Genomic DNA, 15,784 nt, shown 5'->3' on the forward strand with positions numbered 1-15,784 from the left:
ACACAGACACTGACACAAATACTTACAGACGTGCACACAAACACATATACACATTCATTCATACACACACACACTGCCACACACATACAGTGTATCACAAAAGTGAGTACACCCCTCACATTTCTGCAAATATTTTATTATATCTTTTCATGGGACAACACTATAGAAATAAAACTTGGATATAACTTAGAGTAGTCAGTGTACAATTTGTATAGCAGTGTAGATTTACTGTCTTCTGAAAATAACTCAACACACAGCCATTAATGTCTAAATGGCTGCAACATAAGTGAGTACACCCCACAGTGAACATGTCCAAATTGTGCCCAAAGTGTCAATATTTTGTGTGACCACCATTATTATCCAGCACTGCCTTAACCCTCCTGGGCATGGAATTCACCAGAGCTGCACAGGTTGCTACTGGAATCCTCTTCCACTCCTCCATGATGACATCACGGAGCTGGTGGATGTTAGACACCTTGAACTCCTCCACCTTCCACTTGAGGATGCGCCACAGGTGCTCAATTGGGTTTAGTCCATCATCTTTACCTTCAGCTTCCTCAGCAAGGCAGTTGTCATCTTGGAGGTTGTGTTTGGGGTCGTTATCCTGTTGGAAAACTGCCATGAGGCCCAGTTTTCGAAGGGAGGGGATCATGCTCTGTTTCAGAATGTCACAGTACATGTTGGAATTCATGTTTTCCTCAATGAACTGCAGCTCCCCAGTGCCAGCAACACTCATGCAGCCCAAGACCATGATGCTACCACCACCATGCTTGACTGTAGGCAAGATACAGTTGTCTTGGTACTTCTCACCAGGGCGCCGCCACACATGCTGGACACCATCTGAGCCAAACAAGTTTATCTTGGTCTCGTCAGACCACAGGGCATTACAGTAATCCATGTTCTTGGACTGCTTGTCTTCAGCAAACTGTTTGCTGGCTTTCTTGTGCGTCAGCTTCCTTCTGGGATGACGACCATGCAGACCGAGTTGATGCAGTGTGCGGCGTATGGTCTGAGCACTGACAGGCTGACCTCCCACGTCTTCAACCTCTGCAGCAATGCTGGCAGCACTCATGTGTCTATTTTTTAAAGCCAACCTCTGGATATGACGCCGAACACGTGGACTCAACTTCTTTGGTCGACCCTGGCAAAGCCTGTTCCGAGTGGAACCTGTCCTGGAAAACCGCTGTATGACCTTGGCCACCATGCTGTAGCTCAGTTTCAGGGTGTTAGCAATCTTCTTATAGCCCAGGCCATCTTTGTGGAGAGCAACAATTCTATTTCTCACATCCTCAGAGAGTTCTTTGCCATGAGGTGCCATGTTGAATATCCAGTGGCCAGTATGAGAGAATTGTACCCAAAACACCAAATTTAACAGCCCTGCTCCCCATTTACACCTGGGACCTTGACACATGACACCAGGGAGGGACAACGACACATTTGGGCACAATTTGGACTGTGGGGGACACATTTGGGCACAATTTGGACAATGTTCACTGTGGGGTGTACTCACTTATGTTGCAGCTATTTAGACATTAATGGCTGTGTGTTGAGTTATTTTCAGAAGACAGTAAATCTACACTGCTATACAAGCTGTACACTGACTACTCTAAGTTATATCCAAGTTTCATGTCTATAGTGTTGTCCCATGAAAAGATATAATGAAATATTTGCAGAAATGTGAGGGGTGTACTCACTTTTGTGATACACTGTACATTAACGTAATCACTAACACACACACATACATTTACATATACACTAACACACACACCCATACACACACACTTTCATACACACACACACACACACATTCATACACACATACATTTACATATACACTAACACACACACCCATACACACACACTTTCATACACACACACACACTTTCGTACACACACACAGTGACACAAACACGTACAAACGCGCGCACACACATTCATACAGACACACACATACATTTACATATACACTAACACACACACACCCATACACACACACTTTCGTACACACACACACACACACAGACTCACACACTGCCACACACATACATTAACGTAATCACTAACACACACACACACACACACATAGTACACACAGACACACTGCAACAAACACGTACACACACACTGCCACACACATACATTTATGTAATCACTAACACACACACACATACATACACACATAAACAGACACACACACTGCCACAATATACACTAACACACACACACACACTTTCGTACACACACACTTTCGTACTCACAGACACTGACACAAACACTTACACACATACACACACTGCCACACACATACATTTACATATACTAACACACACACATTCATACACACATACACAGACACACTGACACAAAAGCATACAAACACTGCCACACAGACACACACACACAGACACACACACACACAGACACACACACATATACAGACACACACACATACACAGACACAGACACACACATATACAGACACACACATACACAGACGCACATAGACACACACAAACACTTACACATACACACACACACAGACACATACATTTATGTAATCACTAACACACACACATACACAGACACACACTGACACACACATACACATACATTTACATAATCACTAACACATACACACACATGGGTTACACACAGACACACACTGCCATACATACATTTACATAATCACTAACACACACATTCGTACACACACACACACACACTCACACACATACATTCACATATACACTAACACACACACATCCATACACACATACACAGACACACTGACACAAAAGCATACACATACATTTACATAATCACTAACACATACACACACATGCGTTACACACAGACACACACTGCCATACATACATTTACATAATCACTAACACACACATTCGTACACACACACACACAAACACACTGGTGTGAAAGTGTATTTTTGATGGCCTCTGTTATTGCATGTCACACTAAATGGTCACAAACACACATTTCATATGTTTTCATTAACAACTTTATCCCGGTCAGGGTTGTGGTGGGTCCAGTTCCACCAGTAAACACTTGAGCACAACCGGTGCGGCGATCCATCGCATGGCTTCAGTTTTTGCACCTCCGAACTCTGAGGTCTCTCTAACACCCCTCACATGGACGTACTGAGCATGTGTGGAAAATGCAATAATGCTAATGACTTTAATGAGGACGACATGCACAGATGATGAACGCAAATGCGCGGCCACACGTGGGTGTGACTCCTCCGTCCATTTGAGATCCATTACAATGGTTGGAATGGTTAGAATGGCTGATGCTTGATTACGGTTACGAAGGAAATAAAGGCGAGGCTAATCGCGGCTATTCACCCTCATCGCTGCTTAAGAGCTAAAGGTTTCAATCAAGCACTTGGGTTAGAATCATCAGTGGCTGTTTTCCAATATGCATCATGCTGTATTACATTCATGACAGATAGAACACAAGCATTAGTGTGAATACTATAAGGTATGAGGCACGACCTGGCCAGTGATGTAACGACAAACCCCTGTCTGGAAAAAGTTGAGACACTTAAAAGTAAAAATTTTAATTTTTATGTAAAATCGTGTGTTAAACTTTTATCAAACCAATAAAAATAAGTAGGAACAAGAAGTTGGGACAGAGGCAGAATAAGGTTCCCGGCGCTACACATAATAACAAAACAAGCAAAACTTTCTCTTACAAAACTGCAACAGTGAGTAGTTTTAAATCTCAAATGATTTAAAAGTATAATTAAAAAAAAGGTGATGTGACCCAGTGGCGAACACGACACTGTCCCAACTTTTTTTTTAATGCATTTTCTCCCAATTGTAGCTCGTCCAATTTATACCCAATTGCATTATGCTTCCTCTCCGCTGGTGCTGATCCCCGTCCGGATTGAGGAGAGCGAGACTGTCACACGCCCCCTCTGACAAGTGCACAGTAGCCGACTGCATCTTTTCACCTGCACGAGGCGAGTTCATATGTGGATCAGCTTTGTGTACAGAGCGCCACACCCTGATCGTGTTCAGCGACCCGCCAGCAGAGGTTGTAATTCGCTCAGTTATGCGGAGTCCCTATCCAGCTTGTCCTACCCTATGAACAGGGTATGGGCAGCCACTCACTCTAGCCGGATGGCAGAGCTGATATTTGATACGATGTATTCAGAATGTCAGCTCTGGAGTGCTAGCATGTTTTACCGCTGCGCCACCTGAGACCTGAGTTTGTGTGCCGCAAGCGTCACGATTGGTTACGATTGGTTGTGTCTGTAAGGGGAGGGGCGACTGCTAAAACTGGGTTCCTAATCGCTCTGTGAGACGCCGCCCAGGAGGTGAAAAGAAGCGATCGGGGGCTGCACTTGTGTCGAAGGTGGGTGCGTGGCATCCAGTTTTGGATTTAGTTGTGATTAGTCACTATTGGGACGTTTCTCGCTGGCGCCCGGGTGGCATAGTGGTCTGTTACGCTACCCCACCACCTCTGAGATCTGGGATTTGTAACTCAGCTGTGTTATCCGGCTGGGCGTGTCCAGAGACATGTTGGCATGATTGGCTATGTCTGAGCTCTGCGATGGATTGGCGCTCCCTGTCTCGCAACCACTGACCCACCGCGACCCCGACCAGCGTGAAACGGTCAATTAAAATGAAATGAAATGTAAATCTTTTGTCTCTGTGCAGAAATTGAAGGTCCGAGCGAAAGGTTTGTCTCCCGATGTCCGGCAGATCGACCTGGACGTGAACCGCACCTACAGAGACCACATCATGTTCATGCGCCGCTACGACGTCAAGTGGGTAACACTGGCACCTGCCTGCACCGTGACCCTGATCATAAACTGACACCCGACGCTCCGTGTGAACCTCGCACGCGTACACGTTATGGCCAAAAGTATTTGGACGCCCGACCATGAGCTTGTTGGGCCAAATAGAGATCTGTCACCGTCTGTATTCTCTGTATTAGGCTTTTTGCTGATTGGTTGGTTAATGATGATTGTTGGTTGTGTGTGTGTGTGTGTGTGTGTGTGTGTGTGTGTGTGTGTGTTTGCAGACAACAGGCCCTGTTTCACGTCCTCACAGCGTACTCCATGTATAATAAGGTAAGTTCCTGAATTCCAGGTGTATCCAGGTGTTGGCACAGACGGTGCCAAGGACTTAGACTTAGAACTGCAAATATTGAGTTTCAGCTTTGTTACCAGTGTGTGTGTGTGTGTGACTGAAACGTTTGTTGTGTGTGTGTGTGTGTGTGTGTGTGTGTGTGTGTGTGTGTGTGTGTGTGTGTGTGTAGGAGGTGGGGTATTGTCAGGGTATGAGTCAGATCACGGCTCTCCTCCTGATCTACATGGATGAAGAAGACGCATTCTGGGCTTTGGTCAAACTGCTGTCTGGACAGAGACACGCCATGCACGGTAACACACGCCTGTGTACCATCACATTACATCATATTACCATACATCACATCACACTATATCACACTGCATCACATTACCCTGCATCACATTACCATGCATCACACAGCATCACATTACATTGTAGCACATGACATCACATCACACCACATCACACGTTGTCATACAACGCATTGCATAACATTACCGTACATCACACTGCATACAATACGGTAACACACGCCTGTGTACCATCACATTACATCACATCACACAGCATCACATTACATCACATCACACTTTGTCGTACTGCATCACATTACATCACATTACCATACATCACGTCACACTATATCACACTGCGTCATATTACATCACACTACATCACATTACAATGCATCACATAACCGTACATCACACTACATCACATTACCATACATTACATCACACTGCAACACACTGCATCACATTACAATGCATCACATAACCATACATCACACTACATCACATTACCATACATTACATCACACTGCAACACACTGCATCACATTACAATGCATTACATTACCATACATCACGTCACACTATATCACACTGCGTCATATTACATCACACTACATCACATTACAATGCATCACATAACCGTACATCACACTACATCACAGTACCATACCTTACATCACACTATATCACATTACCATACCTTACATCACACTGCAACACACTGCATCACATTACAATGCAATACATTACCATACATCACGTCACACTATATCACACTGCGTCATATTACATCACACTACATCACATTACAATACATCACACTACATCACAGTACCATACATTACATCACACTGCAACACACTGCATCACATTACAATGCATTACATTACCATACATCACGTCACACTATATCACACTGCGTCATATTACATCACACTACATCACATTACAATGCATCACATAACCGTACATCACATTTCATCACATTACCATACCTTACATCACACTGCAACACACTGCATCACATTACAATGCATTACATTACCATACATCACGTCACACTATATCACACTGCGTCATATTACATCACACTACATCACATTACAATGCATCACATAACCATACATCACACTACATCACATTACAATGCATCACATAACCGTACATCACATAACCGTACATCACACTACATCACATTACCATACATTACTTCACACTGCAACACACTGCATCACATTACAATGCATCACATAACCGTACATCACACTACATCACATTACAATGCATCACATAACCGTACATCACACTACATTACAGTACCATACATTACATCACACTGCAACACACTGCATCACATTACAATGCATCACATAACCGTACATCACACTACATCACAGTACCATACATTACATCACACTGCAACACACTGCATCACATTACAATGCATCACATAACCGTACATCACACTACATCACATTACCATACATTACATCACGCTATATCACATTGCATCATAACACACTGCATCACATTACAATGCAATACATTACCATACATTACGCTTCATCATGTTACATCACACTACATAACATCAAGCTTCATCACACTACATCACATCACACTGCATCATATTACATCTCAATGCATCACACTGCATCATACTACTGCATCACATTACGATGCATTACATTACCGTACATTTACACTGCATCACATCACTACATCACATCACACAGCGTCATTTTATATCACACTGCATCACATCACACTGCATCAAAATACATCACACTGCATCACATCTTGCTGCATCACACACGCTGCATCACACTACCACACTGCATTGTACTACACATCACATTACAATATATCACACTGCATCACATCACTACATAACATCACGCAGCGTCATTTTATATCACACTGCATCACATCACACTGCATCAAAATACATCACACTGCATCACATCTTGCTGCATCACACACGCTGCATCACACTACCACACTGCATTGTACTACACTACATCACATTACAATTAATCACACTGCATCACATCACTACATCACATCACACAGCATCATTTTACATCACACACTGCATCATATTACATAAAACTACATCACATCTCACTGCATTACACACTGCATCAAATTTTATTGCATTACATTACCATACATTACATCATAATGCATCAAACTACAGTACATCACATCACACTACATAACACTTTATCACATCTAACTGCATCACACTACATCACACTGCATCACATTTTAATGCATTACATTACCATACATCACACTGCAGCACATCACACTGCATTATATTACATCATATTGCACTGCAGCACATCACACTACATCCCATCTCACCACACTACACTACATGACATTACATGGCAATTCATAAGTACATACTATCACATTATCACATCATGCTTTGTGTGTGTGTTCAGGGTTCTTTATTCCGGGTTTTCCAAAGCTGCTTCGCTTTCAAGAGCATCATGACCGCATCCTAAAGAAGATGATGCCCAAACTGAGACAACATCTAGTAAGACACACACCTTCTCACACTGTGCCAGCTGTTGTATATTATTGGTCGAATGTGTGTGTGTGTGTGTGTGTGTGTGTGTTGGGGGGGGGGGGGGGGGGGGGTGTAAAGACACGGTCTCAGTACGAGCCGGAGGTCTTCAGTCCTGATTCACGTCTGCTCATCACTAATGGATGTGCAGATTAACTGATGAAAGGCGACATTGATCATTAACTGAGGATCAACAGCCTGTGTGTGTGTGTGTGTGTGTGTGTGTGTTGTAATGCAGCTAATTATCAAACCCCATGTCAGCACATTCAGGTGTGTGAGGGAAATACCATAAAGCAGAATTAGTGCTCAGAAGTATTTGGACATCGTTGTGTCCTGGTGAAAATCCCTCAGATGAGATGAATTGTGTGTTCAGGTGTTTGATGGGAATGGTATCAGTTTTAGTCCCAATGTTTTTGCCTCATGACTGATGATTAAAGAATTATATTATCAGGTGTTCCTAAAAAACAGGGCAGGAAGGGTATCCTAAACCCAACAGTGTAGTGATGTTGTGTAGTGATGTAATTTAGCATTAACGTGATGTGTAGCACTGTTGTGTAGTGATGTTGTGAAGCACTGTATTGCACAGATGTGTCGCACTTTTGTGCAGTGATGTTGTGTAACACTGTTGTGTAGTGATGTCGTATTATTGTCTAGCACTGTATTGCAGTGAAGTTGTGTAGCACTGTATTGCAGTGATGTTGTGTAGCACTGTATTGCACTGATGTGTTGCACTTTTGTGCAGTGATGTTGTGTAACTGTTGTGTAGTGATGTCGTATTATTGTCTAGCACTGTATTGCAGTGAAGTTGTGTAGCACTGTATTGCACAGATGTGTCGCACTTTTGTGCAGTGATGTTGTGTAACACTGTATTGCAGTGATGTTGTGTAGCACTGTATTGCAGCATGTTGTGTAGCACTGTATTGCACTGTGTGGCACTTTTGTGTAGTGATGTAGCACTGTATTGCAGTGATGTTGTGTAGCACTGTATTGCACAGATGTGTCGCACTTTTGTGCAGTGATGTTGTGTAACACTGTATTGCAGTGATGTTGTGTAGCACTGTATTGCAGCATGTTGTGTAGCACTGTATTGCACTGTGTGGCACTTTTGTGTAGTGATGTAGCACTGTATTGCAGTGATGTTGTGTAGCACTGTATTGCAGTGAAGTTGTGTAGCACTGTATTGCAGTGATGTTGTGTAGCACTGTATTGCAGTGATGTTGTGTAGCACTGTATTGCACTGATGTGTCACACTTTTGTGCAGTGATGTTGTGTAGCACTGTATTGCACTGATGTCGCACTTTTGTGCAGTGATGTTGTGTAACACTGTTGTGTAGTGATGTCGTATTTATGTGTAGCACTGTATTGCAGTGAAGTTGTGTAGCACTGTATTGCAGTGATGTTGTCTAGCACTGTATTGCAGTGAAGTTGTGTAGCACTGTATTGCAGTGATGTTGTGTAGCACTGTATTGCAGTAAAGTTGTGTAGCACTGTATTGCACTGATGTGTCGCACTTTTGTGCAGTGATGTGTAACACTGTTGTGTAGTGATGTCGTATTTATGTGTAGTGATGTCGTATTTATGTGTAGCACTGTATTGCAGTGAAGTTGTGTAGCACTGTATTGCACTGATGTGTCACACTTTTGTGCAGTGATGTTGTGTAACACTGTATTGCAGTGATGTTGTGTAGCACTGTATTGCAGTGATGTTGTGTAGTGATGTCGTATTATTGCCTAGCACTGTATTGCAGTTATGTTGTGTAGCACTGTATTGCAGTGATGTAGTGTAGCACTGTATTGCAGTGAAGTGTAGCACTGTATTGCAGTTATGTTGTGTAGCACTGTATTGCAGTGTAGTGTAGTGTTGCACTGTATTGCAGTGATGTTGTGTAGTACTATTATATAGCACCTGTGTAGTATTGATGTGTAGTACTTTTATGGAGTACTGTTGTGTAGTACTATAGTGTAGCATTGTTGTGTAGTGATGTAGTGTAGCGATGTAGTGTAGCACTCTTGTGTTGTGATGTGTGGTATAACTGTGTAGCACTGTTTTGTAGTGCTGTGTAGTATTATTGTGTAGCGATGTTGTGTAGTGATGTTGTGTAGTAATGTTGTGTTGCACTGTTGTGTAGTGATGTTGTGTAGTGATGTTGTGTAGTAATGTTGTATATTAATGTTGTGTAGCACTGTTGTGTAGTAATGTTGTATAGCACTGTTGTGTAGTGATGTTGTGTAGTAATGTTGTATAGCACTGTTGTGTAGTGATGTTGTGTAGTGATGTTGTGTAGTAATGTTGTATATTAATGTTGTGTTGCACTGTTGTGTAGTGATGTTGTGTAGATGTTGTGTAGTAATGTTGTATATTAATGTTGTGTTGCACTGTTTCACTGGTGTTGAGAAGTGTTGAATCAGAAGGTGTTTGTGTTTGGCTCCCTCTACAGGACAATCAGGAAGTTTACACCAGTCTCTACACCATGAAGTGGTTCTTCCAGTGCTTTCTGGATCGAGTAAGAATCTCTCTCTCTCTCTCTCTCTCTCTCTCTCTCTCTCTCTCTCTCTCACACACACACACACACACCGCTCTCTCTCTTGCTGTAGTTGTGACCTTGACCATACACTGAATATAAATGAAAAATATAAACACTGATGTAGTTTAATCTTTATCTGTATTTTGATCACTGTTGACTATAAACTATATGGCCAAAAGTATGTGGACACCTGCCAGTGAGCTTGTTGGACATCTCATACCCTTCCCTCATATAAAAAGGCTAACCACAATATTTTGGAGCACGTCTGTCAGAATTTGTGCCCATTTAGTTAAAAGGGCCTTTGTGAGGTCAGACATTGTCACAATTGACATCCCAATTCATCCCAATTCATGCCGTAGGTGTTCAGTAGGGTGGGCTGCACCCAGGAAAGGTCCTTGTCCAGTCATCAGGAGGGGTGTCCAAATACTTTTGGCCATATATTTGGAACTGACTGTGTGTGTGTGTGTGTGTGTGTGTGTGTGTGTGTGTGTGTGTGTGTGTGTGTGTTCTGCGTGTGTGTGTTCTGCAGACCCCGTTTACACTGACCCTGAGAATATGGGACATCTATATTCTAGAAGGAGAGCGAGTTCTTCCAGCCATGTCCTACACCATCCTCAAGCTCCACAAAAGTAAAGCACCCCTGTGTGTGTGTGTGTGTGTGTGCGTGTGTGTGTGTGTGTGTGTGTTGACTAATAATTGCACTAGAGATTGATGTAGGACACGCCCAAAATTTAAAACCCACTGGAGGAATGGACTACAGAAGTAGGCTTACCAATTATTATGGGTAACAGCACAGCGCTCAGGTGGCCGATTACAGTAGCCCTCTAGTGGTGCTATTGACCGACCAGGCATCTACACAGGCGTAATAATAATCTAGAGCAGATGGAACGCATTATATGTCATATAAACATACACCAGCTTGTTTGAAAGGGTTAAGGGCCTTGCTCAGGGGCCCAACAGGGGCAGCATGGCACAGCCCAAAGCTCTGCCCACTATGTGGAACATGACTGACTATGTCTGGAGGGGGCAAAGCCCTGCGATGGCTTGGCGCCCTGTCCAGAGTGTTCCTGCTTTGCTCCTGTGGTTTGCCCGTGGAACTGGACCCACCACAACCCTGACCAGGATAAATCAGTCAACGGAAAAGCGATGAAGTCAGAGCGCTCAGCACTTAGCTCCAACTGTTAATACAGTCGGGGGATTTTGGGGTTGGGGGGCTGCACCAGCGACCCCTGCTGTCTGGGCGAGGCGTAGTAGTTTGCCGCTGGCTGGCGTGGATGTTGTGCATGGGGAACTGGGCGTGTCTCAACTTGTGTGTGTTTCTGCGCAGAGAACCTGCTAAAGCTCTCCATGGAGGAGCTGGTGGAGTTCCTGCAGGAGACCCTGTCCAAGGATTTCTTCTACGAGGACGATTCCGTCATCGAGCAGCTGCAGAGCGGCATGTCTGAGCTCAGGCGGGCCAAACTGGACCTCCCTCCTCCAGGTGACTAGCACTCGCGCTCACACTCACTCAACACACTCACACACACACACACACACTCGCACTCACACACACACACACACACACACACTCATATACTGTAGGTGGGGGACAATATAACAGAAACAGCAGTCTGACTCATGTACACACACTTATGTACACACACACACACTTATGTACACAGTAATGTACACACACTTCTTATGTGCACACACACACACACACTTTTTTTACACACGCGTACACACACATAAATACACTTGTGTACACACACCTTTACACAGTCATGTACACACACTTTTGTACACATGCACATTTATGTACATGCTCCTGTACACACACACACATTCACACTTTTACACACATGTACAGGCACTTACATAAACTTGTGTAAACATGCACACACACACACACACACACACTTTCACACACACTTTCACACACAGTCATGTACACACATACTCATGTGCACACAGACATTTACATTTCACACACACACTTTCACAGTCATGTACACACACACACACCTTCACACACATGTACACATGCACACACACACACACTTTCACAGTCATGTACACACACACACACACACCTTCACACACATGTACACATGCACACATACACACACACTTTCACACACAGACATGTACACACATACACACACCTTCACACAGACATGTACACACACACACACACTTTCACACAGACATGTACACACACACACACACACACACACACACACTTTCACACAGTCATGTACACACATACTTATGTGCACACAGACATTTACATTTCACACACACACTTTCACAGTCACACTCACACACACACGTTCACACAGACATGTACACATGCACACACACACGTTCACACAGACATGCACACACACACACACACACACACCTTCACACAGACATGTACACATGCACACACACACACACACCTTCACACAGACATGTACACACACACACACACACACACCTTCACACACATGTACACACACACACATACACACATACACACCTTCACACACATGTATACACACACACACACACACACACCTTCACACACATGTACACACACACATACACACACACCTTCACACAGACATGTACACACACACACACACACACACACCTTCACACACATGTACACACACACACACCTTCACACACATGTACACATGCACACATACACACACACTTTCACACAGTCATGTACACATGCACACACACACACACCTTCACACACACACACACACCTTCACACAGACATGTACACATGCACACACACACACACACCTTCACACAGACATGTACACATGCACACACACACACACACACACACGTTCACACAGACATGCACACATGCACACACACACACACACCTTCACACAGACATGTACACATGCACACACACACACACACCTTCACACAGACATGTACACATGCACACAGTCATGCACACACATACTCATGTGCACACAGACATTTACATTTTACACACACACACACACACACTTTCGCAGACATGTACACATGCACACATACACACACAGTCATGTACACACATACTTATGTGCACACACTTGTACACACACACACTAATGTTCACACACACACATTTATGTGCACACAGACATTCACTTTTTTTACACACGTACACATTCACACACACGCTCGTGTACACACACTTTAACAGGTATGTACACTCATGTATAAACACACACTTGTGTACAAATGCACACTTATGTACATGCTCATGTATACACACCCATACACACACTTTCACACTTTTTACACACGTGTACACGTACACACACACACTTTACACACAGTGGTAGTGGACAGTGGTAGCTCAGTGGTTAAGGTAGTGGACTAGTAATCTGTAGGTTGCCGGTTCAAGTCCCACGACTACCAGGTTGCCACTGTTGGGCCCCTGAGCAAGGCCCTTAATCCTCAATTGCTCAAAAAATGTGTTCACTCATAAATGTAAGTCGCTTTGGATAAAAGCGTCTACTAAATGCAGAAAATGTAAATGTAAATACACTAGGGCTGCAACTATCGATTCTTTTTGTAATCGAGTATTCTATCGATTATTCCAGCGATTAATCGAGTAATCGGATAAGAAATACTTTTGATTTAATAAAGAGCAAAAATAAATACATATAAGATTAAATACGACATGTCTCTTGAAACAAACTATATATATTTATTACTTGCATAGAGGACAGTTTAAAGAGAAATATATACATAATAAACATATAATACATAATATACATAATAAACCAGGGGTGGGCAATTAAATTTTCCAAGGTTGTGGAGGGCCAGACCAATAAGGTGAACTTAATTCTGCTCAATATTAATTTTATCTCTTTATTTACATTTACATTACATTTTCAGCATTTAGCAGACGCCTTTATCCAAAGCGATTTACAATACAGTTACAGTATACAGTCTGAGCAATTGAAGGTTAAGGGCCTTGCTCAAGGGCCCAACAGCAGCAACCTGGCTGCCAGCAACCTTCTAATTACTAGTCCAGTACCTTAAGCACTAGGCTACAGCTGCCCACTCTATTAAAAGCAGTAAATTGTGCAGTTCTAATCATCTGTTACTGTTTTGATGTTACAATCAGAATATTAGACGTAGGCAGAGTAAAAACATTAACATTATTTCACTAATTAAACAAACAAATGTGAACAAAATGTGCAGGTTTTTAAACTTTACACTTTTTTGTTTGGAGTCTAATCACCTCATGTGTTTTTTAGTCCTTTGTTATTGTTGGATATTCTTTTTAAAATCACAAAGCTGGTCCTGACTGCTTCAGATCTGGACGTGTTAAACTTTATAAACAATCCTTGTTGCTTCATGTTCTTGTATTTCTGTTTAGTACCGCGATTTAGAGCCTAGATTGTGATACTTAACCAGCGTTACATCTGACTTTAGTAAATAAACAATTCAGAAGTTCATGTCGTTTTAAAACTCCACCGTCAATCACACTCAGTTCTGTTCGCATTACAGTGAAGCTAAAACACTCGCGCACACGTAAATCCAAACTTACGGATATTTAAAGACACAGCCCCCCATCAAAATCAGTCCTGTTGTAATGCATATTAGATGTACTTTTATTAACGTCCAATTTTTAATTGCCGCGAACCACCTGCACACAGCGCAATCACGTTGTAAAAGTGAAAGTCCGTGCGGAACACCGTGAGCTGTGTATCGGTGTATGGGATAAACGATTCCTCGATGCAAAAAATTTGAATCGATCATTTTTAGTAATCGAATTACTCGAGTTACTCGAGGAATCGTTCCAGCCCTAAAATACACACAGTCATGTGCACACACACACACTACTTATGTGCACACACTCACACTTTTTTACACACATAAACACACTTGTGTACACATGCATATGTACACGCCGTTTCACACAGTCATGTACACTCTTGTACGCACAGACATGCACATTTAACACACATGCACACACATAAATACACAAGTGTGTACACACATGCACACTCACACACAGTGTACTCACACTTACTCATGTGCACAACTTTGTACACACACTATTGTTCACACATACATATTCATGTGTACACACACATTTACATTTTTACACACATGTACACACACAAACACAGTCATGTACACACACATTATCATGTGCACACACTTATACTCACACGCTTTCACACACAGTCATGTACACACACGTACTCATATGCACATGTCATGTACACACATCATACACTTGTACACACACGCTTTCACACACAGTCATGTACACACATACCCATATGCACACACTTGT

General features: G+C 42.8%; 1 protein-coding gene across 4 annotated transcripts in view; it reads left to right on the forward strand.

Annotated features, from left to right (window-relative positions):
- The window catches only part of usp6nl (USP6 N-terminal like), a 106,758-nt gene that overhangs the window by 72,447 nt on the left and 18,527 nt on the right, over positions 1 to 15,784 (forward strand). For all 4 annotated transcript variants that reach the window (XM_062996870.1, XM_062996877.1, XM_062996861.1 and 1 more), the window contains 7 exons: positions 4,680 to 4,789; positions 5,047 to 5,095; positions 5,284 to 5,404; positions 7,840 to 7,934; positions 10,402 to 10,467; positions 11,018 to 11,117; positions 11,816 to 11,968. In XM_062996870.1, coding sequence (XP_062852940.1) covers positions 4,680 to 4,789; positions 5,047 to 5,095; positions 5,284 to 5,404; positions 7,840 to 7,934; positions 10,402 to 10,467; positions 11,018 to 11,117; positions 11,816 to 11,968 — 694 coding nt within the window. The remainder of the gene's footprint in view (positions 1 to 4,679; positions 4,790 to 5,046; positions 5,096 to 5,283; positions 5,405 to 7,839; positions 7,935 to 10,401; positions 10,468 to 11,017; positions 11,118 to 11,815; positions 11,969 to 15,784) is intronic.

The sequence above is a fragment of the Trichomycterus rosablanca genome, chromosome 1 (assembly GCF_030014385.1).
Source record: "Trichomycterus rosablanca isolate fTriRos1 chromosome 1, fTriRos1.hap1, whole genome shotgun sequence".
Lineage (NCBI taxonomy): Eukaryota > Metazoa > Chordata > Actinopteri > Siluriformes > Trichomycteridae > Trichomycterus > Trichomycterus rosablanca.